General features: G+C 43.3%; 1 protein-coding gene across 1 annotated transcript in view; it reads right to left on the minus strand.

Annotated features, from left to right (window-relative positions):
* LOC101025235 overlaps nucleotides 1–26,786 on the minus strand; it is a 58,651-nt gene that overhangs the window by 10,848 nt on the left and 21,017 nt on the right. The window contains exon 5 of the mRNA XM_031663718.1: nucleotides 9,578–9,713. Within this exon, the coding sequence (XP_031519578.1) occupies nucleotides 9,578–9,713 (136 nt within the window). The remainder of the gene's footprint in view (nucleotides 1–9,577; nucleotides 9,714–26,786) is intronic.

Genomic DNA, 26,786 nt, shown 5'->3' on the forward strand with positions numbered 1-26,786 from the left:
GATATCCCAACACCAATTTTTACCAATCTAATCTCTCTAGTTTGGATACTTCTCCTAGGTAAGTTGGTAGCATAAGAATTTTTGGTTGTTTGAAATCCTTCATTTGTTTATTTACTCAAAAGATATGGTATGATATAATATAATGTAGGACTTCCTACTTTAGATTTTACATATCAGCAAATGTCCAAAAGTTTAGAGGGACAGAGAAAGGTGTGGCAACTTTTGGTATGTCAAGAAATAACAACTGTCAACACTGTAAATGAGCAAACATTTTTACATCAAAGTAGGAAGGGCATAGTCTGAAAACAAAGGATAGCTCTTTAAATCAAATAACTTTAGTTTTACGAAAAGTGAACTGTACTGTCGTTACATTCGTAATTTCTTTAAGGACTATTGCAAAAAAAATTTTTTTTGAGACAGGATCTCGCTGTGTCACCCAGGCTTGGCTCACTGCAACCTCCATATCCCAATTTAAGCAATTCTTGTGCCTCAGCCTCCCAAGTAGCTAGAATTACAGGCATGTGCCATGACGGGAAATTTCCTAAAGTGCAAGCCTTGCACTGGACTGCCAACTGGTCTTTGGGACTCTGGCATCATGAGTGAATAAGAAATCTGGGCAAAGGCCTGGACTCCTGGTCAGCTTCAACCCCTTGTCAAATCATGTGTCAAATCATGTGATCACGGCAGCCTATGCACCCTCACCTCCCTCATCTATAAAACCGGCCTGAAAAAGGCTATTCTGCCTATTTCATAAGGTTGTAGTGAAAACAGAATGAAGCCATTTCTATGAAAGCATTTTGCAAATGCAATGACAATGATGGTATATTGAGTGCATACTCATTACATGCATATTATGTACGTAGCACTGCAGGGATTAAGAGAAGTTTGACACAAGGCCTCTGCTCTGAAAGAAGTTATATGACTATCAATAAAATACCCTCAAGCCCCTACCATTTGCCGGTGTATGAAATGCCAGGGACCACACTGAATATGAGGCTACTGTCTCACTATTTTAGCTTTGATAGTTTACACCACTATTGATTTCATTCATGATGATTGTTACTCGTGTTCTCCTGTTTTATCTTTCGAACTCCTACTCCCAGCTACCTGAACGACGCAGAGTCTGGCAGGAGCATTCAGCACTGGCCTTGCATTCCAGCTGCTGAATCAGTGGAACATATTCAAGCCTGCCTAGGTCAGCAGAGAGGAGAGCTGAAAGGGAACAAACCAAGGAGGCAGGTGGCAGTCATCATGAAGTCAGTAGTGGTGCAAGAAACATCAGAGTGAAATGAAGGTGAGCTGGGTGGAGAGGGGAACATGGGAGTACTCCAGGGTTCTGGGAGGGTAGGGATGCTTCAAACAGGGAACTTGGCTTAGACTTTGAGTCAGTAAGACCCAGGTTTAAAACCCAATTTTTTTTTTTAGATGTCGCCCAGCTAGAGTGTAGTGGTGCAATCTCAGCTCAACGCAACTTCCACCTCCCGGGTTCAAGCGATTCTCCCGCCTCAGTCTTCTGAGTAGCTGGGACTACAGGTGCGTGCCACAACACCTGGTTAATTTTTGTATTTTTAGTAGAGATGAGGTTTCACTATGTTGGCCAGGCTGGTCTCAAACTCCTGGTCTTAGGTGATCCACTTGCCTTCGCCTCTCAAAGCGCTAGGATTACAGGTGTTAGCCACCATGCCAGGCCTAACACCCAGTTTTACAGTTACAACTCTGACTTTCTGGGCAAGTGACTTACCCATTTTGAATCTCAGTTTCCTCATCTGTAAAATGAGAGGAATGATATTTATGACTTAGAGTTGGTGTGAGGAGTAACAAACCTATGTTCACAGCATCTATTGCATTATAGGTGACCATCAAGTGACACAGGACTTCTGCTTTTGGCTATGATGGAGTGACAGGGACTGGATTTACCCTCTGCCCAAAATCAAATTTTAACCACCAGAGAAAATATATTGAACAATGGTTTTCAAATATTGGACAACAGACTGGATGGGACAACAAGCTCCGAGAAGGGGAACACATAAGGTGAGCCCTGTGAGTGCCCCACTTACTGCCTGAAGAGCCTTTCTAGGTCCCCAGCACTGCAGGCAGGGAGGGCAATCAGATTCTGCTGGTCTCACTGAGTTGAGACACAGACTTCAGAGTTTGGGTAAAGGTGGCTAGAATTTATAGGACAGAATTCCGGAAAGGAGAGGGCCTTATAGAAATAGAGAGTTCTGTGCCTTTTGCAGAGAGTTTACCCCCAAAATTTGGTTGAGTACGCTTTTGAGGAAGGTACTAAGGTTAGGAAAACATTCACAGGACAGGCAGGTGGAACAACCCCTGAGGCTCATACAGGGCTGAGAACAGATAATATTCCCACCAGCCAGAGTGTAAAAACCTCCTAATACATGAGGCATCGACAGCTAAAAAGTGTATTGCCTCAGTAGTGGGACCAAATTAATCCTAGAGCCAAAACTCTTCTGGATGTGTCCAAATAAAGCTTTAAAACAAGCCTCGGCTGCGCACGGTGGCTCATGCCTGTAATCCCAGCACTTTGGGAGGCCAAAGCAGGCAGATTACTTGAGGCCAGGAGGTCAAGACCAGCCTGGCAACATGGACAAACCCCGTCTCTACTAAAAATACAAAAATTAGCCAGGCATGGTGGCACGCGTCTGTAGTCCCAGCTACTCGGGAGGCTGAGGCATGAGAATCGCTTGAACCTGGGAGGCGGAGGTTGCAGCTGAGATACTGCCATTGCATGTCAGCCTGGGTGACACAGTGAGACTCTGTCTCAAACAAACAAACAAACAAACAAACAAACAACCCACCCCAGAAGCCTCAAAGAGATCCAACTATTGCCAAGAAATTAACTGCATCAGAGGACAGGCCTGTAAATATTAAACAGAATGAAAAGGGAACTTAAAAAATCCATCACCCAATAACATAAATTCACCATGTTTGGCCTCTACTGAAAAGAGAAGCAGGAAAATCTGACTTATAACTGGGAACAAATATTAATCAATCAAAACATCCAAAAATGATACTGAAGATAGAATTAATAGTCGAAGATATTAAAACATTTAAGTATACTCTATATATTCAAGAGGGCAGAGGAAAATATGAACATGAAGAAGACCAAAATGGAAGATATTGAAAAAACTCAAATTGGGCCAGGAGCGGTGGCTCACACCTGTAATCTCAGCACTTTGGGAGGCAGAGGCGGGCAGATCACCTGAGGTCGGAAGTTCAAGACCAGCCTGGCCAACATGGTGAAACCCCGTCTCTACTAAAAATACAAAAATTAGCCAGGCATGGTGGCAGGTGCCTATAATCCCAGCTATTTGGGAGGCTGAGGCAGGAGAATTGCTTGAACCTGGGAGGTGGAGATTGCAGTGAGCTGAGATCACGCCACTGCACTCCAGCCTGGGTGACAGAGCGAGACTCTGTTTCAAAAAAAACGATTTAAATTGAACTTTCAGAGATTAAAAAGTACAATGTCTGAGATAAGAAAAATACATTGGATGAACTTTGCAGCGCAGTAGACATTGTAGACAATATGTGAAGACATAGCAACAGAAACTACTCAAAGTGAAATGCAGGGGAGAAAAAGACCAAAAAAAAAAAAAGAAAGAAAAACACAACATCATTTAGCTGTGCAATACAATCAAGTAGCCTAACATATATGTAATTAGAGTTTCAGAAGGATAAAAGACAGGAGTGATAGAAAAAAAATACTTGAAAGGGAGTGGTCTAAAATTTTCTAAATTTGATGAAAACTGCAAACACATAGATCTAAGAAGTTCAACAAACTCCAATCTGAAAAAAACAAGAAGAAAGTCACACTAAGCATGTCATACTTAAATTGCTGAAAACCAGTGATAAAAAGAAAGTCTTAAAAGCAGTCAGAGACTGGATATGGTGGCTCACACCTGTAATCCTAGCACTTTGGGAGGCTAAGGTGGGTGGATCACTTGAGGCCAGGGGTTTGAGACTAGCCTGGGCAACATGGCGAAACCCCATCTCTACTAAAAATACAAAAAAAATTTAGCTGGGCATATTGGTTGCACACCTGTAGTCCCAGCTACCTGGGAGGCTGAAGCACGAGAATTATTTGAACCGGGGAGGCAGAGGTTACAGTGAGCCAAGATCACGTCACTGCACTCCAGCCTGGGTGACAGTGAGACTCTGTCAAGAAGAAGAAGAAGAAGGAAGAAGGAAGAAGGAAGAAGGAAGAAGAAAGAGGAAGAGAAAGAGGAAGAAAGCATACAGAGGAATAAAAACAAATTATATACAAAAGAATAGAGATAAAAATGATGTCTCTTCAGAAACAATACAAGCAGAAGATAGTGATGCTTCTTCAGAAGCAATACGAACAGAAGATAGTGCAGCAACATCTTAAAAGTATTAACTGCCTGCTCTGCATGGTGGCTCATGCCTGTAATCCCAGCACTTTGGGAGGCCAAGGCAGGTGGATTACCTGAGGTCAGGAGTTTGAGACCAGCCTGGCCAACATGGTGAAACCCTATCTCTACTAAAAATACAAAAATTGGCCAGGTGTGGTGGCACACATCTGTAATCCCAGCTACCCGAGAGACTGAGGAAGGAGAATCACTTGAACTCAGCGGGTGGAGGTAGTAGTGAGCCAAGACTGTGCTACAGCGCTCCGGCCTGTGCGACAGGAGCAAGACTCCATCTCAAAAAAAAAAAAAGTATTAACTGTCAATCAAATATTTTGTACCTTGCCACAAAAAAAAAAAGAAAAAACACTTTAAAAATGAAGGCAGCATAGACTTGTTAGATATACAAAGGCTTAGAGAATTTATCACCAGCCAACCAGGATTATAAGAAATGTATAAAGTAAGTCCTTCAGACAGAAGAATATGATATCACATAGAAATGTGAATATAGCCAAAGGAATAAAGAATGCCAGAAATGGTAAATATGTGAATAAACATAAAAAACTCCCCCCTTATTAAAAAAACAACTGCTTAAAATAGACATAATAATAATGTATCCTTGGATTTATAACACTTGTAAAGGTAAAATATATGACTACAAAAACGCAAAGGATAGGAAGAGAATGGAAGTATACTGTTGTAAGATTCTTATACTGTACGTGAAGTAGTATAATGTTATTTGAAGGTAGACTGTAATAAGTTAAAGATGAAGGCTGTAAACACTAGAGCATCCGCTAGAAAATAAAAGACTAAGAGGTATCGCTCACGAGCCAATTAAATATATAAAAATGGAATTATAAACATTAATCCAAAAAGCAACAGAAAACTAGTTTAAAAGGAACAAAGAACAGATGAGACAAATAGAAAACAAATGGCCAGATGATAGATTAAAAAACAAACCATAAAGATAATCACATTAAATATAATGGTCTAAACAATTAAAAGACAAAGATTGTCAAATGGATAAAAAAAGAAGGTCTCAGACAAATGCTGTCTATAAGAAACCCAATTTCAATATAAAAACACAGATAGGTTAAAACCAAAGGATGAAAACAGATATATTATGTAAATATTCATTTAAAAAAGACCTGTAGTGGCTATATTAATATCAATCAAAGTAGGGAGCATCACCAAGGATAAAGAAGACCATTTCATAATGATGAGTGTCAATTCATCAAGAGGCACAACAATAAAAAATGTTTATGTACCTAAAAACAGAGCTTCAAAATACATGAGGCAAAAACTGATTAAACTATAAGGAGATATAAACAACATCACAATTTTCCCCTCTCTCAATAGTTGATAGAACATGTAAAAATTTGTACATATATAGAAGACTTCAATAACACTGCCAACCAACTTGACCTAATTGACATTTATGGGGCATTCAATCCAGTAACAGCAGAATACAGTCTTTTCTCATGCACATGGAACATTTACCAAGATAGATCAGATCTGGGGCATAAAAGAAATAAAACAAGTGTGTTCCTTTTTCCCCCTAGAGATGAGATCTTGCTATGTTGCCCAGGGCTGATCTCAAACTCTTGAGCTCAAGCAATCCTCCCACTTAAGCCTCTCAAGTAGCTGAGACTACATGACCACACCAGGCATGGGACCTGTAGTCCCAATTACGTGGGAGGCAGAGGTGGGAAAATCGCTTGAACCCGGGAGACGAAGGTTGCAGTGAGCCGAGATCATGCCATTGCACCAGGTATATTTTCCAACCATAGCAGAATTTAATTAAGAATCAAGAGATTCTTAATCTCTTGATTAAAACAGAATGATATCTGAAAAAATATACACATATGTGGAAACTAAACAGAGCTATTCTAAATAACCCATAGGTTAGAGAAGAAATTAAAAGGAATATTAGAAAATAGTTTGAACTGAATGAAATGAAAATATAACATATTGAAATTTGTAGGAAACAATAAAAGAAGTGCTTAGTGCTAATATAAACATTTATATTAGAAAAATTAAAAGATTTAAAATCAATAACTTAAGCTTTCACTTTAATAATCTAGAAAGAGAAGAGCATATTAAACCCAAGGTAAGCAGAATAAAGGAAATAATAAAGACAAGAGATGAAATCAATAAAGTTAAAAACAGAAAAACAGTAGTGAAAATCAAGAGTGGTTCCGTGAGAAGATCAATAAAATTAATAAATTTCTAACCAGATCAATCAGAAAAAGAGAGAACACAAGTAATCAATACCAAGAATGAAAAAGGAGACATTACTATAGATGCTACAGACATTAAAAGGATCATAAGAAAATATTATGAAGAACTTTATGCCAATAAATCTGACAATTTAGATGAAATAAATTTCTTGAAAGACACAAACTACTAAAGCTTTGCTCAAGATAAAATATCCAGCATAGCCTTATACCTATTAAATAAATTGAATTTAGGCTGGGTGCAGTGGCTCATGCCTGTAATCCCAGCACTTTGGGAGGCTGAGGCAGGAGGATCATGAGGTCAAGAGATCGAGACCATCCTGGCCAACATGGTGAAACCTTGTCTCTACTAAAAATACGAAAATTAGCCAGGCATGATGGCAGGTGCGTGTAGTACCAGCTACTCAGGAGGCTGAGGCAGGAGAATAACTTGAATCCAGGAGGTGGAGGTTGCAGTGAGCCGAGATTGTGCCACTGCACTCCAGCCTGGCGACAGAGAGAGACTCCATCTCAAAAAAAAAAAAAAAAAAATTGAATTTGTTGTTAAAAACCTTCCCATACAGAAAGCTCCAGGGCCAGATGTTTTCAGTGATAATTCTACTGAATATTTAAGGATGAGATAATGCTAATGCTACACAATTTATTTCATAAAATAGAAGAGGGGCACACACTTATTAGCTCATTCTGTAAGGCCAGAATTACCCTGATCTCAATGCCAGACAAAGATATTACGAGAAAAGAAAAGTTCAGCCGGGCGTGGTAGCTCACATCTGTAATCCCAGAATTTTGGGAGGCCAGGGAGGGCAGATGACTTGAAATCACAAGTTCAAGACCAGCCTGGCCGACATGGTGAAAACCCATCTCTACTAAAAATACAAAAAATTAGCCAGGCGTGGTGATCCACACCTATAGTCCCAGTTACCTGGGAGGCGGAGGTGGGAGAATCACTAGAACCTGGGAGGCGGAGGTTGCAGTGAGCCAAGATCATGCCATTGCACTCCAGCCCAGGCAACAGAGCGAGATTCCATCTCAAAAAAAAAAAAAAGAAAAAGAAAAAGAAAGAAAGAAAAGAAAAGAAGAAAAGAAAAGAACTGACTAGGCCAGGCGCGGTGGCTCAAGCCTGTAATCCCAGCACTTTGGGAGGCTGAGACGGGCGGATCACGAGGTCAGGAGATCGAGACCATCCTGGCGAACACGGTGAAACCCCGTCTCTACTAAAAAAGTACAAAAAAAAAAAAACTACCCGCGCGAGGTGGTGGGCGCCTGTAGTCCCAGCTACTCGGGAGGCTGAGGCAGGAGAATGGTGTAAACCCGGGAGGCGGACCTTGCAGTGAGCTGAGATTCAGCCACTGCACTCCCGCCTGGGCGACAGAGCGAGACTCCATCTCAAAAAAAAAAGAACTGACTAATATGCTTCATGAGCATAGATGGAAAAATCCTTAACAAAAATTTGGCAAAATACTAAAAGCATAATATATCAGCAATATATTAAATCAGCATTGTATTAAAAGGGCAATGAAATGAAGCTTATTAATAGGATTATTATAGGAAAAGCAGAGAAGCTATTAAAGTTGAAAATCTTCCCATCCTTCCTGAATAAGTATATTAGAGAAAAATTTTTCTTTCTTTCTTTCTTTTTTTTTTAATGATGAAGTCTCCTTCTGTTGCCCAGGCTGGAGTGCAGTGGTGCGATCTTGGCTCACTGCAACCTCTGCCTCCTGGGTTTAAGTGATTCTCCTGTCTCAGTCTCCTGAGTAGCTGGGATTACAGGTGTCTGCCACCATGCCCAGCTAATTTTTTTGTATTTTAGTAGAGATGGGGTTTCACCATGTGGGCAGGCTGGTCTCAAACTCTTGACCTCAAGTGATTTGCCTGCCTCGGCCTCCCAAAGTGTTGGGATTACAGGCATGAGCCACCATGCCCAGACAGAGAAAGAATCTTTTACTTCTAAAATAATAAGTAGACTGGGCACAGTTGCTCACGCCTATAATCCCAGCACTTTGGGAGGCTGAAGGGGGCGGATAACTTGAGGTCAGGAGTTTGAGACCAGCCTGGCCAACATGGTGAAACTATGTCTCTACTAAAAATACTAAAATTAGCTGGGTGCGGTGGCGCATGCCTGTAGTCCCAGCTACTCAGGATGCTGACGCAGGATAATTGCTTGAATTAGGGAGGTGGAGGTTGCAGTGAGCAGAGATCGCACTACTGTATTCCAGCTGGGCGACAGAGCAAGAACGTGTCTCAAAAATAAAAATAAAAGTAATAATAATAACAATAATAAGTAGCCATCCATCAAGCCCTCAAGCCTCAAGCCTTGGCTGTGTTCTGTTGCCCTTGACTTTCGCCGCGCTGCTGTCACTATCAACTACCTGAAACTATATATCTTGGAGTTGTCTCCACCCAGCAAGTTTTTTCTACAGTAGCTGCAAATCCTACTTGGCCCACTGGGGATGTGGACTCAGTAGGCCTGGACAGGGAAATACCTAAGATTCTCAACACAAACATGGCAAGGAAATATCCTGTTTTTGAGAAGCTTTTGAGAACAGCTGTGTCCTTCTGCCTTGAGGAGGCTGGGACAACTTTGTAATCAAATACAAAAAAGTGATCACTCCTGGGTAGGCCGCCCTTCCTCCTTAGGTCACATCGATTACATTTTACATTATATCCTGACTTTAAGAAAGAAAAATTGGGAGGTCATACGTCCTGTTTTTCCTCAGTTGCCAACTTCTTAAAATGGGGCTTCTAGTGAGGTCTTGAAGATTGCTTTATGGTCCACACACAACTGTTTGCCATGTTAGGTACCAAGACCAAGATGGGTCACTGCTTGGCTCTCAGAGCTGTAAAACCTCACTGGAAACTGCCAAAAAGGTGCAGCTAAATAATTATCCCAATGATTTAATTCAAGCACTTAGTTTTAAAAGGTGAACAAATAAGGCCTCTTAAATTGCTACTTACTATGTTAAAGTTTGAATGAATTCCGACAAACCATTTTCTCCTTCTTTTCCTTTTCCATCTATGCCATTATCTGCCAAATGCAACTTCACTAACCAAGGACCAGCTTCCATCAGACCTTCAATTTTCTTCTTGATTCCTATAAGAAAATCAGAGTATTTTATTATTTTTAGACAATAGTTCAGCTAAGCTGACTTTATTCTTTTAGATTGTACTTTACTGGACTTGTGTGAGTAGATGCATTTGCAATATAGTCAAGGAAATACTGTACATAGAATTTTTAAAGTCCTTGTTTTATACTCAGTACATCCTTCCTTCTTTAGAACAAGAAGCCCAAAATTACTCTGCATGAAAGGAAATTCCATCTAAGATTTAGATTGTTGCCTTTACTTTGAAGAAGAAAACTGATGTATCTAGATATTTCCTGGAAGAAGATGAATGAGTTGCCCACTGATCTAGGGGAAGTGATAGCTCTTATGAAGGAATTCAGCCCTTTAAAGGAGCCTGAAAAGCTGTTACCTTTTTGAGCTTTAAAGGAGAAAATCTGAAGGAGAAAGAACCATCCTGCCTTTGTAGAATTCATGACTGGGCTGAGGGATCCTGGGGTTGGTTCATCCTTGTCAGTAGACACAGCTTTTGTAAACAGTCTATTGTCAGTGCTGGGAAACAGCATCAGGTCCACATTTAATTTATGTCAGTTCAAGTTTAGGAGTTTGGCAAAGAAAAATACAGGAAGGGGATGGAGGAAAAGAAATAATCATGGGCATAATGCGGGCTCATCCACTCAGTAAGTATGAGATGGGAAATTGGAATTGCCTGTCCCAAATTCAAATCTTTCTCTGGGGACCTACAAGTATTTAAGTTATATGAGCCCCCTAAACACTAACCAACTACTTCATCCGGACCCAACCGAAGAAAGACCAAGTGATCTGTTCCAAAACTGGGGAAGAAACTGTGTGGGACTTAGAGATAATATGCCTAGATATTGTAATGTGTGGGCAAATCACAGAATTTTAAAGAATCATTTAACTATACACTAATTTTGTCCACCATGCTGACTCGAGAGCCTAACCCTGCAGCTAGACAAGACTTGAATTCCTTCAGCATTTAACAAACATTTTCGAGCTGCTATTATGTGTCAGGCACTGGTGTAGGTGCCAGCGACTCAGTGGAGAACAAAAGAGACAAAAATCCCTGCCCTTATGAAGCTGACATTAAGTGAATGTTAACTAGCATGGTTAGAGCAAGGAAGAGAGCAGAGTCAAGGATAATCAAGCATAAATTTTCAAGCCTGGAGGGAAAACTTGCTTTTCAGGAAAAGGAGATAAATTTGGACATCAGGTCTTCCTAGGTTGCCGGTTGGGGAAAAAGAGTAGAAAGCATGCTTTTTAAAAAAAGATTTGATTGGTTTCTTTGGACATGAATCTAATCTGCTGGATCGTTGGATGAAATAGGATTGACAGGTCACGGTGGGTCATGCCTATAATCCCAGCACTTTGGGAGGCCAAGAAGGGCAGATCACTTGAGGTCAGGAATTTGAGACCAGCCTGGCCAACATGGTGAAACCCATCTCTACTAAAAATACAAAAATTAGCCGGGTGTTGTGGCATGTGCCTGTAGTTCCAGCTACTTGGGAGGCTGAGGCAGAAGAACTGCTTGAACCCGGGAGGCAAACGTTGCAGAGAACCGAGATTGCGCCACTGCGTAGCCTGGATGACAAAGCAAGACTCTGTCTCGGAAAAACAAAAAAGAAATAGGCAGGATTTATTTTCCTTTAGAATACAGTTGGAGGGATGAACACTGGCCCATCCTTTGGTTTTATTAGAGGTAAGCCTAACTTGTCTAAATCTTGTTCATCTTTACATCTGAGTAAGGCATGAGAATGATAGCAAATGACAGCTGTCATGAATGATACAACAGTGCTCCATTATTCACACTAGACTAGTATCTGGCACATGGTAGGTATTTAAAATGTTTGTTCAATGAATTAATGAATCAATGACTAATAGAGTGTAAAGTGCAATTGTGTTATGGAAACTTTATCTCACTGTTCAGTGCTTTTCCAAGTACAGTGTTGCTAATAATGCCTTGAGACCACTTGTGAGCAAGATGAAATAATGATTTTTCTATCTGTAAAATCTCTTCAAGAAAAATGCATTTGAAAATGTAAGTTGACTGCCCAGAATGATGGATGATGTGGATACTGATCACATGTGGCATCCATTTCTTTTTGTCCCCTTCTGACATGATAGAAAGCAGTGGTGGCCAATAGGGCCAAAGCTGAAGGCCAAAAGCTAAATTCCTTTACAGCTGCTCAGCTTTGCAAGGAAAGACATCATCTTAGCCAGTCTACATCCCTAACTAAGCCAGTGTGGCACAAACGTGTGCCCTTGGAGAGGAAGGGACTTCCAGGCCTGTGATTGGCCTGGTCCATCTTGTACTCCCATGGGAGAAACAATCAAAGTCTCCCTCCAGCGGATGATAAGACAGGTCACAATGTCATCTCTTCCCATGAAAAATAAGCAGTTTGGAAAATGCTAGTCTAAACTACTCTCCAGAATGTAGACCTCTAATGAGTTACGTTGGCCCTGTTAGATAATAGGAAGGCTGGCATTGCTCAGTACAGGAACTTCCTGCTCCAGGGCTTTCACCAAAGTTCAGGCAAAACTGGATTATTTTCTTTAGGTTGAAAACAAATTCCTTGGAGTAAGGGCGGGTATGTGCTCAAGCCCTGGTAATACTTGATACATCCCAGCTGTGTTCACAGCAACCCATTTTTACCTAATCTTACATTTCTTTACTTCAAAACAAAAACAAGCTCACTAACAATGACCATTTCAATTTACCCACTCTGTCTGGGAGAACTTAGCAGTGGCATAGCTATGCCTGGTTGTGCCCAAGAGGCAGGGTGGTGTACTTAGATGTGCGGAATCTCCAGGTTTAAAACCTCTCTCCGGAAAATGCTATGAGACTCCTTGGAAAGTCACTTAACTTCTCTGAATCTAAATTTCCTCTGGCAAAAAAGAGATCATAATACCCATCTCTTAGAAGCATTGTGAGGACGGCTGCGAAGCATTGTGAAATAGTGGTGGTAGAGGCATGTAGTACACAGTTTTAGTGCCTCGCTTGCCAGCGTTATCTCTGGATTTCATACGTCACTGAAACACTGGAATGGGAGCAACCTGGCAAAGAACCTTCATGTGCAAGTGCCCTCCCTTCTACCACTGTCTCCCTGAGGATCAGGAGGACAATGGCACGCCTTCCCTGGAAGCCACTCCACAGATCCAGTATGGACTCTCCCAGCCTCGTGCTTTCTCTCATTTTCTCTTTGGTCAATTGCCAAGCTTCCCCAGGTGTCCTGGATGTCAGAATCTTTCTCACCACCCTCTTTGAACTGGCTACTAGGTCCTGTCAATTCTCTTCCTTCTAAATATATGGAGACTCCAGCTTTCTATCACTGCAGCCTCACTTTATCTTCTCTTGCCTGAACCAGTGTAAAAGCGTCCTGCTTTTCCTGCCACTCTCCTCTCATCCCCAACTCCCAACACTGCTCCAGAATCCCGCTAAGCTAGTGCAGTTGTCCTCTTCCTTCAGTGGACCTCATCAGACACGATGAGGAGCCCTCTGACATTGACGAGATCTGGGAGATCGTGGATAGACTGTGGCTGACAGTGGAGGAGAAGGTAACCACCAGGACAGAGGGTAACACTGATGACTTGCTCATTGGTGGAAATGCCTCCTCTGAAGGCCCCAAGGGCGAAGGTACCCAAAGCACCCAGAGTCGTCATTGGTGTTGATATTGCCATGAACCTCACTTGCAGGAAACCAGCTTTGCAAAGGATGCCTACAAGTACATCAGTGGGGCAAGGTGGTTCATGCCTATAATTTCAGCACTTTGGGAGGCTGAGGTGAGAGGATCTCTTAAGCCTACCAGTTTGAGACCAGCATGAGCAACATGAAGACATGAAGAGACCCAGTCTGTACAAAAAAAAAAAAAATTAGCTGGGCATGGTGGTCACACCTGTGGTCCCAGCTACTTGGGAGGCTGAGGTAGGTGGATTGCTTGAGGCTGGGAGGTCAAAGCTGCAGTGAGTCATGATCACACCATTGCACTCCAGCCTGGGCCACAGAGTGAGATCCTATCTCAAGAAGAAAACAACAAAAAAAAGAAGTACATTAAAGATGACATGAAATCAATGAAAGGGGAACTTGAAGAAGCGAGATCAGAAAGAGTAAAACCTTTTATGGTAGGGCTGCCTAACAAATCAAGCACATCCTTGCTAATTTCAAAAACTACCAGTTCTTTTCTTGATGAAAACATGAATCCTGATGGCATGGTTGCTCTACTGAACTACCATAAGGATGGTGTGACCCTATATATGATTTTCTTTAACAATGGTTTAGAAATGGGTAAATATTAACAGATTTGGCAATTACTTTGAATATATCACCTATCATCATAAATGGCTGCTGCTTGTCATCCACAAAACACCATGTCTTAAGATAAATGGGCCCTTCATTTATTTTGACTGTGATTTATGTGGAGTAGAGGCCTTGTTTTTTTAAGAAAAAAAAAAAAACAAAAAAACATGTCACATAGGTTGTCTAAAAATAAAATGCATTTAAACTAAAAAAAAAAAAAGTCTCATAACTAGTCTCCCATCCTTTAGCTATTCCTCTCTCTAAAGCATATTCTGCAAAACTGCCCAAGATACTTTTCAAAAACCCAGTTCTCACTATGCTACTGTCCTGCTTCAAAACCATCATGGCTCCAGCCCTTTGCACACAGGAGAAAATCTAACTCCTGAACTCAGCATTCATGGCTTTCAGTCATTTGGGTCCACTGCCTCTTCAGTCACATTTCCAGCCGCTTTCCCAATGACTGCTCTGTGGCGAACGTCACCCCTCCAGATCCCTAATATGCCAGGCACCTTCCTCCTCTTATCCTTTTCTCATGTGGTCCCTCTGCCTGGAACCTTCTCTCTTAACACAGCTGACAAACCTCTTCTCATTCCTTCCGAGGAGAGCCCTGTTTCCTAAATGGGCCGGTACTCAAAGGTCAAGGGTAAATTTTCATGGAACCAGCATCCCCCAGAGAGGCTCTCCATATCCTTCACTTGCTGGCCTCTTCTGGGACCGCCAGAACAGGTGGGCATCCTACATTCTGGGGGGCATCAGATCAACCACTACTCAAATGTTCATCTGTGGATGGCAGGCCCTGGTAGGGCCTTCTCCTTGTGGTTGAATTATTTTTTTAACTGTTAAAAATAGCTTTTTTCCATCAAAAAGGAACGCGTGTAATTTCCTGTGTAAGTCCTAGTCTTATAAACCAGAACATAAACTCTGTTTGTTTGATTATAGGACTTAAGAAGGCAAAATGTAAGTAGTGTTTGATGATTCACACCTTGGGCCTTGGGACCTTTCTATAAAGGTTTCCATTGTTTAGCTGTCACCCCAGGATGAAGCCCCAAATAAAATAATTGCAGGATTATAACTGGCAACTTCCTGTTTTTGGAACTAATAAAGCTGTTTTGAAGATTACATCTTGACTTTTGAACTTGGTCTTTGCATTCCTTAATGCCACTGGTATTTCTGGGGACTGTGGCTATGATATAAGCAACAATGCCTTATTTGGGAAAATATATTTGCCACTTGGGTGGCATGGTACTGTAGTAAAGTTCTGATCAATCCCAAGTTTGTTGACACACCATTTTATGGTTGGATATGCCTAAGTCACTTACTGGCTCTCCCTGTCCTAAATCTTCCAGAATTAAAGCAGCCCTGGAGGTTGTCTGTGGGGCTTGGGCTGGGAGTAAACAGGCACAGGATACCCCTGAGTCCTCACTGGGTCTTTCAAGAACTTTGGGAGCCTTGAGACAACAAGGCAGCACTGGCTGAATAGGGCTCAGAGAAACCATCTAAACTGAGGTTGGCTATTCCTGACGACCTTACAGTGACTTCCAGCCTTCAGCTATCTTCTGGCTCTTCGTGGACCTCACAGGTTTGTGACTAGGCATAGACCAAGCCAGACATCATCCACTTGAACACTGATCAACTTCCAGGCCCACGATTCCTAGTTCCTGTATCCCCACGGTACAGAGAGCCATGGGGCTCAGAGGTGGCTTCACTGAGTACAGAAGAAGAAAGTATAGAAGACAGTATAGAAGACAGTATAGAAGAAGACAGAGAAGCCAGAACAGAAATGGGACTGGGTCTTGTCTGTTCTGTGATTTTCAGGGCAGAGAAGAGGCATCTAGGAGCCTCGGTCTGCTCTCTGATTTTCTTCATTGTGCAAAATAAATCAGGAGCAGACAGTCTGATTTTCTCAAGTCCAAAACTGTGGTTCTCAAAGTGTGATCCTCGAACCAGCAGCATCAGGACCCTGGGAACTGGATAGAAATGCACACTGTCCAGCCTCACTCAGACCTACTCACTCAGAACCTGAGGGGTGGCGCCCAGCAATCTGTTTTAACAAGCCCTCTGAGTACCTCTGAGGCTGCTCAAATTTGAGGACCCTTGTTCTAGTAACTCTTCATCCTCAGGGGTGCACTGAGGCAAGACTGATTTGGACAAAAATCTTTTAACTCCTGCAAGCATAGAAAGAAGATATTTTGCTTCCTTTATCAACTTTTAAATGGTTGCTCAGTGTTAAGTGGTCAAGTTCTTATATTGCTCTAAATGTTCTTATCACTCCAAAAGAGAGGAATAATAATGGGCATCAGGTTTCCTAATGGGGGTTTTGCCTCAATGGCATTGTGGGGACAACTGTCCAAGCAGCCAAAAGCCTCTTGTCCACAAAGAGGCCAGCTTGGAAATAGTTTGACTGTTTCCAGTTAGAGCCAGATGGAAACCATCTGGACTTGTCACCCAGGAGGCTGATGTAAATCAATCTGAACCTCTACTCTGAAACAAGTAGAACTCTTCTACCAAAGGCCAAACTCACCCCCCAAACACTTTATGATAGCAAAAACAGTTGTCCAATGTGGGAAGCTGTTGTTTAATTTGCTTTGTAAACTCTGGAAAGCATGACACTAGACTGCACTGAAAGGAAGCTATAAAATAAGTATAATATTAGATACAAAAGGATTTGAGGCAAATAATTCCTTGGGAAACAAAAGATTTTAATGGCTCCCAATGTCTACTAGGTTAAGTACAAACTCTCCACCTGACATGCAAATTCTTCCTTGCTATGACCCTCCCCTCTTGCCAAGGGCCGCCCTCCGCACATCCTCTTGTTGTACCTAAACCTGCAGGCTCATGGCTTGCTTTGTTAAGGCCCTTCTTCCTTACTTAAGTCCTTCCTCACCTAAATCTTTCCTTGGAAAAAAATTTTTTTTTACTTCCATAGATTATTGGGGAATTGTTGGTGTTTGGTTACGTAAGTTATTTAGTGGTGATTTGTGAGATTTTGCTGCACCCATCACCTGAGCAGTATACACCGAACCCTATTTGTAGTCTTTTATCCCTCACCCTCTTCTCAGCCTTTCCCCCAAGTCTCCAAAGTCCATTGTGTCATTCTTTTTTTTTTTTTTTGAGACGGAGTTTTGCTCTTGTTGCCCAGGCTGGAGTACAATGGTGCGATCTCGGCTCATCACAACCTCCACCTCCGAGGTTCAAGTGATTCTCCTACCTCAGCCTCCCAAGTAGCTGGGATTACAGGCATGTGCCACCATGCCCAGCTAATTTTTTGTATTTTTAGTAGAGATAGGGTTTCTCCATGTTGGTCAGGCTGGTCTTGAACTCCCAACCTCATGTGATCCCTCCCCCTCGGGCTCCCGAAGTGCTGGGATTACAGGTGTGAGCCACCTTGCCTGGCCCCTTGTGTCATTCTTATGCCTTTGCATCCTCATAGTTTAGCTCCCACTTATGAGTGAGAACATACGATGTTTGGTTTTCCATTTCTGAGTTACTTCGCTTAGAATAATAGTCTCCAATCTCATCCAGGTCGCTGTGAATGCCATTAATTCATTCCTTTTTATAGCTGAGTAGTATTCCATTTTATATATATATATATATATATATATATATATATATATATATATATATACACACCACAGTTTCTTTATCAGTTCATTAATTGATGGGCATTTGGGTTGGTTCCACGTTTTTGCAATTGCTAATTTTGCTGCTATAAACATGCGTGTGCAAGCTTCTTTTTCGTATAACGACTTCTTTTCCTCTGGGTGGATACCCAGTAGTGGGATTACTGGATCAAATGGTAGTTCTACTTTCAGTTCTTTAAGGAATCTCCACACTGTTTTCCATAGTGATTGTACTAGTTTACAGTCCCACCAGCAGTGTAGAAGTGTTCCCTGTTTACTGCATCCACGCCAACATCTTATTACTTTTTTATTATGACCATTCTTGCCGGAGTAAGGTGGTATTGCATTGTGATTTTGATTTGCATTTCCCTGATCACTACTGATGTTGAGCATTTTTTCATGTCTGTTGGCCATTTGTATATCTTCTTTTGAGAATGTCTATTCATGTTCTTAGCCCACCTTTTGATGGGATTGTTTATTTTTTTTCTTGTTGATTTGTTTGAGTTCATTGTAGATTCTGGATATTAGTTCTTTGTCAGGTGTATAGGTTGTGAAGCTTTTTCCCCACTCTGTGGGTTGCCTATTTACTCTGCTGACTGTCCCTTTTGCCATGCAAAAGCTCTTTAGTTTAATTAAGTCCCAGCTATTTCTCTTTGTTTTTATTGCATTTGCTTTTGGGTTCTGGGTCATGAAATCCTTGCCTAAGCCAACGTCTAGAAGGTTTCCCAATGTTATCTTCTAGAATTTTTATACTTTCAGGTCTTAGATTTAAGTCCTTCATCCATCTTGAGTTGATTTTTGTATAAGGTGAGAGATGAGGATCCAGTTTCATTCTGCTACATGTGGCTAGCCAATTATCCCAGCACCATTTGTTGAAAAGGGTGGCCTTTCCCCACTTTACGTTTTTGTTTGCTTTCTTGAAGATCAGTTGGCTGCAACTGTATTTGGGTTTATTTCTGGGTTCTCTATTCTGTTCCATTGGTCTATGTGTCTATTTTATACCAGTACAGTGCTGTTTTGGTAGCTACGGCCTTATAGTATAGTTTGAAATGAGGCCGGGTGCTGTGGTTCACGCCTGTAATCCCAGCACTTTGGGAAGCCAAGGGGGGCGGATCACCTGAGATCAGGAGTTCGAGACCAGCCCGGCCAACATGGTGAAACCCCATCTTTACTAAAATACAAAAATTAGCTGGGCATGGTGGTGGGTCCCAAGTCCCAGCTACTTGGGAGACTGAGGCAGGGGAATCACTTGAACCCAGGAGGCAGAGGTTGTGGTGAGCCGAGATCATGCCACTGCACTCCAGCCTGGGTGACAGAGCAAGACTCTCTCAAAAAAAAAAAAAAAAGAAATCAGATAATGTGATGCCTCCAGATTTGTTCTTTTTGCTTAGCCTTGCTTTGGCTATGCAGGCTCTTTTTTGGTTCCATATGAATTTTATACTTGATTTTTCTAATTCTGTGAAGAATGATGATGGTATTTTAATAGGAATTGTGTTGAATTTGTAGATTGCTTTTGGCAGGAGTCATTTTCACAATATTGATTCTACCCATCCATGAGTATGGGATGTGTTTCCATTTGTTTGTGTCATCTATGAGTTCTTTCAGCAGTGTTTTGTAGCTTTCCTTGTAGAGGTCTTTGCTTCCTTGGTTAGGTATATTCCTATTTAATTTTTTTTACAGCTATTATAAAAGGGGTTGGGTTCTTGATTTGATTCTCAGCTTGGTCGCTGTCGGTGTATAGAAGAGCTACTGATTTGTGTACATTAATTTTGTATCTGAAAACTTTGCTGAATTCTTTTATCAGTTCTAGGAGCTTTGTGGAGGAGTCTGTAGGGTTTTCTAGGTAAACAATCATATCATCAGCAAACGGTGATAGTTCAGCTTCCTCTTTACCAATTTGGATGCCCTTTATTTCTTTCTCTTGTCTGATTGTTCTGGCTAGGACTTCCAGTACTATATTGAAGAGGAATGATGAGAGTGGGCATCCTTTTCTTGTGTCAGTTCTCAGAGGGAATGCTTTCAACTTTTCCCCATTCAGTTGGCTGTGGGTCTGTCATAGATGGCTTTTATTATGTTGACGTATGTCCCTTGTATGCTGACTTTGATGAGAGTTTTAATCATAAAGCCATGCTGGACTTCGTCAAATGTTTTTTTCTGCATCCAGTGAGATGATCATTTGATTTTTGTTTTTAATTCTGTTTTTGTGGTGTTTCACATTTATTGACTTGCATATGCTAAACCATCCCTGCATCCCTGGTATGAAACTCACTTGATCATGGTGGATTATCTTTTTGTTATGTTGTTGGATTCAGTTAGCTAGTATTTTGTTAAGGATTTTAGTATCTATATTCATCAGGGATATTGGTCTGTAGTTTTCTATTTTGGTTATGCCCTTTCCTCGTTTTGGTATTTGAGTGACACTGACTTCATAAAATAATTTAGGGAGGTGTTAGAGACAAACTGCCCCCAAAAACGCTTCTTGGTATTGCCAACATCCCTCCCTTTCCCCCAAACGTTTTTATATTTCTAAGTGCTTATTTAGGCGTCACAGTGAAGCCAGCAGACTTTACCTATCAGGCCTTACTGCTATAAAGCAAACCCCAATTACAGACCATCCAGACCACACAGGGGGAGGTCATGCATAAACAAACTTTACCTACACCCTCCAGTACCATACACTTCACAAGGTGATATGTGGCAGAGTTAACCAACAAACGACCCCAGGGTCTCTCTCCCCCATATAAACCCCTCATTTTGTAAGCTCAGGGCTGCCTCCTCTGTCTGTAATGGAGCAGCCGGCAGGTTCAATAAACTTACTCGCCTGAACTTGGGTCTCTCTCTCTTGTCCTGCCTCTTGGCTGACCTTACATTCTGGTGCTGAAACTCGGGAAGGGGATAGACTCAGGCCAGGATTTTCTCTCTCTCTCTCTCTCTCTCTCTCTCTCTCTCCTATCACCCCTCTCCCAGCCAACTTCCCCTTCCCCGAACCTGCCGAAGACCCAGAGAATCTCCTAGACTCTCCCATTGCTGGAGACCTCATCCACCATCAAAGCCTCCGCCAGGGTGAATGAAAAAGAGACTGTTACTGTTACCGTTCTCCGGAACCCTTGACCATCCGTCTCTCTGTTTCCGAAAGACCCAGCTCTGGGCCAAGGGTTTCCTCCGGCCTCCGCGTCTCTGGTTCTTCCGTTTCAGGGACGTCTGACTTGGCGATTACCTCCTCTATTCCAGACAAGTTTCGCGGGAAAGGTGACGCCCTCTCCCGCTGTCCTTATCACCAGCAGTCTCTTTTTCCTCTACCCCACCCCCCTTCCATTCACTATGAGAGCCTCTCAGTCTACCCCTTCCAAGACCACCCTCCTTGGGTGTCTCCTCCACGGTCCCAGGGCTCTCAGCCTCCATTCAGAAATCCACCCTAAAAGGCTTATCTTTTACTGTAATACTGCATGGCCTCAATACAAATTGGACTGTGGCTCCTAATGGCCCAAAAATGGAATTTTCTATTCCGACGTGCTCAAAAACTTAAATAACTTTTGCCATTGCAATGGGAAATGGTCTGAAATTCCTTATGTTCAGGTTTTCTTCACTCTCCGTACCCACCCTTCCCTCTGTCAGTCCTGTTCTACTTTCCAAATCCTCCTTGCCCTCTCCAAACCTGACTTGCCTCCTGCCCCCCCCACCACGGCCCCAGCCGATGACTCCTCTTCCTTTGACCCCACTGATTTTCCCCCTCCCAGAGAGCATCATAATCCTCCACCATATGTCCCCACTCCGGCTCTACCTCTCTCTCTCCCTCTCTCTAACCATCCTGCTTCTGACTCTGAGTCCTCTCTGTTGCCGCCCCTCACCCGCCCTCAGGCCCAACATGCTCAGCAACCAGCTCTCTTGCTTCCTCTCCAGGAAGTAGCAAGAGCTGAAGGTATTGTTAAAATTCATGTTCCGTTTTCCCTCAGTGATCTCTCTGTAATTAACAAAAGACTCGGTTCATTTCCAGAGGACCCTACCTCTTAATATTAGGGAATTTCAGTACCTTACCCAGTCTTATGAACTAACCTGGCATGACCTCTGCGTTATTCTCTCTTTCACCCTCACCCCAGAACACTGGGACCGTATCGGTACCCTAGCTCAGGTACATGTTGATACCATTCATCACCAGGCTCCTGCCCAGCCTACTGGTGCAAAGGCAGTCCCCAGCCAAAACCCCCAATATTCAGCGCAAGCTTCAGAAGGTTGACGACGGCCCTCAAACCCCACAATGAGACCTTCTTAGTTTAGCCTTCAAAGTCTTTAACAGCTGTGATGAGGAAAAAAAGGCAAAAACAGGCAGAATTTCAAATGCTTACCTCTGCCCTCAGAGGCCCTGCAGGCCCACCGGGCCACAGCTCCACACGGAAACCTCCTAGCAATCCACCTCCACCTGGCACTTGTTTCAAGTGTGGCAGTGAAGGCCACTAGCCCAGACAATGCCCTAACCCAGGTAAGCCCACCAGGCTGTGCCCCCTCTGCGGAGGACCCCACTGGAAGTTGGACTGTGAGCAGCCCCCACAAGGACCGCCCCCATCCCTTCCTGGGCCAGCCAAAACCTGCTGCTAGGATCTCATTGGCCTTGCCACTGAAGACTGATGGTTCCCTGGAACGGAAGCCCCGGCAACTACCATCACTTCATCCGAGCCAAGGGTAACCCTGATGGTGGCAGGTAGGCCGGTATGTTTTTTCTAATTAATACTGGGACAACCTACTCTGCTTTACCTAAATTTTCAGAACGCACCAAGTCCTCCCAGGTCTCTGTTGGAGGAATTGATGGACAAGTCTCCACACCCCGAGCCCCTGCTCCATTCTTCTGCTCCCTGCACACCTTTCCCTTCACTCACTCTTTCTTAGTCCTGCCCTCACGTCCAACTCCGCTCCTAGGCAGAGACATCCTTTCAAAACTCCACACTACTCTCCACCTCCACGGTGACCTACTTAGAAATTCAACTTTCCCCTGATGCCCGGGCTGAGGCCAGCCCAAGCAGCATTAATAGATCGTCTACCCGCTCCCTCCTCCAAAAGCGAAATCCTTTCCTTCCTAGGGTTAGCAGGCTTCTTTAAACTATGGATTCCCAACTTTGCCATCCTAGCTCGCCCCCTCTGTAAAGTGGCCAAAGGCCCTCTCAATAAACCCCTAAATTGCTCACATATCATACTCCCCAGCTTCCACAAACTCCAAACCACTCTTGTCACTGCACCAGCTCTGTCCTTACCTGATATCTCCCAAACTTTCACTGTCTATACTGCCAAAAGCCGAGGAACAGCCCTTGGTGTCTTATGACAACAAAAAGGAAATCCTCCTTCCTTTGCTCCCTGTAGCCTACTTCTCTAAACAGTTAAACAACACAGTTGGAGGATGGCCAACCTGTCTTAAAAGGCTAGCAGCAGCGGCCACTTTAACTCTAAAAAAGCAAAAAGCTAACATTCAGTCAAAATACCACCATTTACAGTCCTCATAATATACAGGATCTCCTCTCCCCTTGAGCGTTAGGCTCCCTTCCTCCTTCCCAAATTCAATTACTCCATGCCTTCTTTATCAAAAATCCTAAATTCAGGCTTGCCAAAAGTGCTCCCCTCAACCCAGCATCCTTACTCTCTGTATCTGCTTCCCCTCCTACTCATTCTTACCCTGACATCCTAGATTACCTGCAGCCACACTTTCCAAACATTTCCTCTGAGCCTCTCACCAACCCCGATGACCAGCCATTTAGAGATGGCTCCTCTTCCGGGCCCACTGGCTCCCCAAAAAATGGCTGGGTATGCGGTTGCTTCCCTTAACTGAGTAATCAAAGCTAAGCCCCTACCTCCAGTCACCTCCTCTCAGAAAACAAAAGTGACAGCTCTCACCAGAGCCCTAACCCTCTCCAAAGGCAAACGAGTCAACATTTACACAGACTCCAAATGTGTATATCACATTCTTCATTCCCACACTGCCATCTGGCATGAGAGAGGATTTCTTACTGCCAAAGGGACCCCCATCACTAACGGCCCCCTTATTTACCAACTCCTTCAGGCCGCACACCTCCCAACCGAAGTGGGAGTTATACACTGTTGGTGACATCAAACAGGAAGAGATAAAATCTCAAGAGGGAACAGAAAGACCGATAAGGCAGCAAAAGTAGCCTCCCTTTCTTCTGCTCCTGCCTCCCTCCTCCTCATTACCCCTGCAATCCAACCTCAATATTCCCCCACTGAAAAAGCCTCATTACTACAAGGAGCCTTCCTCCAGGGGAGCTGGAGAGTTAAGGACCAGAAGCTAGTCTTTCCCCAGGGCCAAACTGACAGAATCCTGACATCTCTCCACCAATCCTTCCATATTAATGCACATCCCCTGTATCTTCTCCTCCGCCCATACTTCTTCCCTCACCTATTCACCTCACTAAAAAACATAACTTCAAACTGACATATATGCTCTGCTGCCTCCTTTCAAGGAGGCCTGCATTCCCCATCTATTATACTACTTACCCTATTGTTTACAGTAAAATTATATAGTGTGACTCCTTCCAATTGGGATACCAGCCAAAAGTTCTCCCTCACTTTAGCCTTCTGCCTAATCTTTATCCTTACAGCAAAAATTACAATCACTCACAAACAAGCATTCCCACAGCCTCCCTAGATGCCCTGCTTTTGTCTATCCTGCCACTTCACTCTCTTCCTTCACGCTTCTCACAGAATATTTCCTGGTTCCGCACACAGAACAACACCCTGGAAGCCTGTTTCATGTGGAAAACCGACCTTTTCCTCCAAGGCTCTCTCTATGGCTTCACTCTAGATAAAATCAAACTACTTACTTTTCTGCTCACTCTCTGCCTTTCGAAACTGTCCCATAATCAATACCCCAACCCTTCTTTCAGCCCAACCAATACCTACAACCCCTAAAGACCTACACAGAAACTAAAAAACTCCAGTTCCTCCGTGGCAAGAGACTGCTGGCTCTGCATATCCCTCCTCTCCACAACATACAATACAATCCCTGTCTCAGCCTATAACTGAACTTCCACCCAAGTAACCTACCATCCTAAAATCCTTATTAACAGCCCCCTCAAACTCAACATACAGGCATTAACAAAAATCTCCCCCCAGTTAGCTAGCGAGTTTGGTCCAGCTGTTACAACCTTACATCCCTACTTACGCAACCTATCCCCAACCTGTCCCCCTACCACAGCTGTAATAAAACCCATATTAGGAGCCATAACAACCACACAATCTTATCTTATCCAGCACCACTGTGCATCCAACAACATCTACCCTCTGGCAGTCCTCTCAGCCACCTAAATTCCAAACTGTGCAACTATACCCTACAACTCAAACCTTCCACCAAACATACTACTGTCAAAGCTGCCAACAATAAAGATAGGCTTCCTTTCTCTAGCACCCCCACCCTTGACACCTCCCACCTCCTTAAAAATTCAGAGCCCTGCAATGGCCACATCTCCCCTGTTTATCCCTCTACCCTTCGCTCCCCTCTCCATGCACCATTCCTGCACCCACCACCAGCAACTGTCTCCTTATCCCAACATCCAGCAACACCTCCACATGAATCTTAGTAAAAAAAAAGAAAAAAACCCTTCCTCTTACATTGGGAAAAAACAGCCCAAAAGCCTCCCAGCCGAAACCAAACACTTCTTTACAACCACTTACAGCAGCAGCCCTAGCCAGGACCCTAGAAGTATGGATGCATGAAAATAACAAAATAGTATATCTTTTCAGCATACACAACAAGTTCTCTCTACCAAGCCAAGGCATACTTTTCCTCTGTGGTACCTCAACTTATATTTGCCTCCCCTCTAACTGGAGAGGCACCTGCACCCTGGTTTTCCTCAGTCCAAAAATCAACGTTGCCCTAAGAGACCAGCCCCTACCAATCCCAGTTGATACCCCTATCCGACACCGCCATGCTATACAACTCATACCTCTGTCAGTAGCCCTCGGAATAATTACAGAAGTTGGAACTGCGATTGCGAGATTAGCCACCTCCGTTTCCTATTACCAATCCCTCTCCAAAGACCTCACAAATAGCTTGGCAGACATAGCTAAATCCATTACAACTTTCCAATCGCAAATAGATTCTTTAGCAGCAGTAGTTCTTCAAAACCGCAGAGGCTTAAACCTACTCACAGCCAAAAAAGGAGGACTCTGCCTTTTTCTAGATAAACAGTGTTGCTTTTATCTTAACCAATCTGGCTTAGTACAAGATGCTGTAAAAAGACTAACGAACTGAACAAAAAAATTAAGAAAAATGTCCCCCGATGGCCAGCGTGGCCCTCCTGGTCCTTTAGTACCTGGTTTCCATGGCTAATGCCCCTCCTAGGCCCTTCCATAATCGTTCTTCTCTTTCTAGCATTCGGCTCATGTCTCCTATGCCTTCTAATCCAGTTTTTACAGGACCATATCAGAGCCTTCACCCACTGGACAACACAAAATATGATGCTGCTCCAGGAATACCAATAGCTCCAAGAACAGCAGTCCCTACCGTCCAGCCTCCCCCCATAACCGTCGCCCCTTCCCAGTAGGAAGTAGCCAAACGACAATGCTGTCCCTCTCCATTACCTATTAAAAGGCTGGAATGTTAGAGACAAACCACCCCCAAAAGAGATTCTTGGTATCGCCAACACCACTCCCCTTCCCCCAAGCCTTTTTACATTTCTAAGCCCTTATCTAGGCACCACGGTGAAGCCAGCAGACTTTACCTATCAGGCCTTACTGCTATAAAGCAAACCCCAATTACAAACCATCCGGACCACACAGCGGGAGGTCATGCATAGACAAACTTTACCTACACCCTCCGGTACCATAAACTCCACAGGGTGATATGTGGCAGAGTTAACCAACAAACAACCCCAGGGTTTCTCTCCCCCATATAAGCCCCTCATTTTGTAAGCTCAGGGCTGCCTCCTTTGTCTGTAATGGAGTATTAGTAGCTGAAAGGCACTGTTGTAACTTGGGCCTTGTCAGACCTCTGAGCCCAAGCTACCCAAATCCTATAAAACTGCCCCACTCCTAACTCCCTTTGCTGACTCTTCAGACTCAACCCCCCTGCACCCAGGTGATTAAAAAGCTTTATTGCTCACACAAAGCCTGTTGGTGGTCTCTTCACACGAACCCACGTGACATTTGGTGCTGTGACTCAGATGGGGGAC

Source organism: Papio anubis, chromosome 2 (assembly GCF_008728515.1).
Source record: "Papio anubis isolate 15944 chromosome 2, Panubis1.0, whole genome shotgun sequence".
NCBI classification, from domain to species: domain Eukaryota; kingdom Metazoa; phylum Chordata; class Mammalia; order Primates; family Cercopithecidae; genus Papio; species Papio anubis.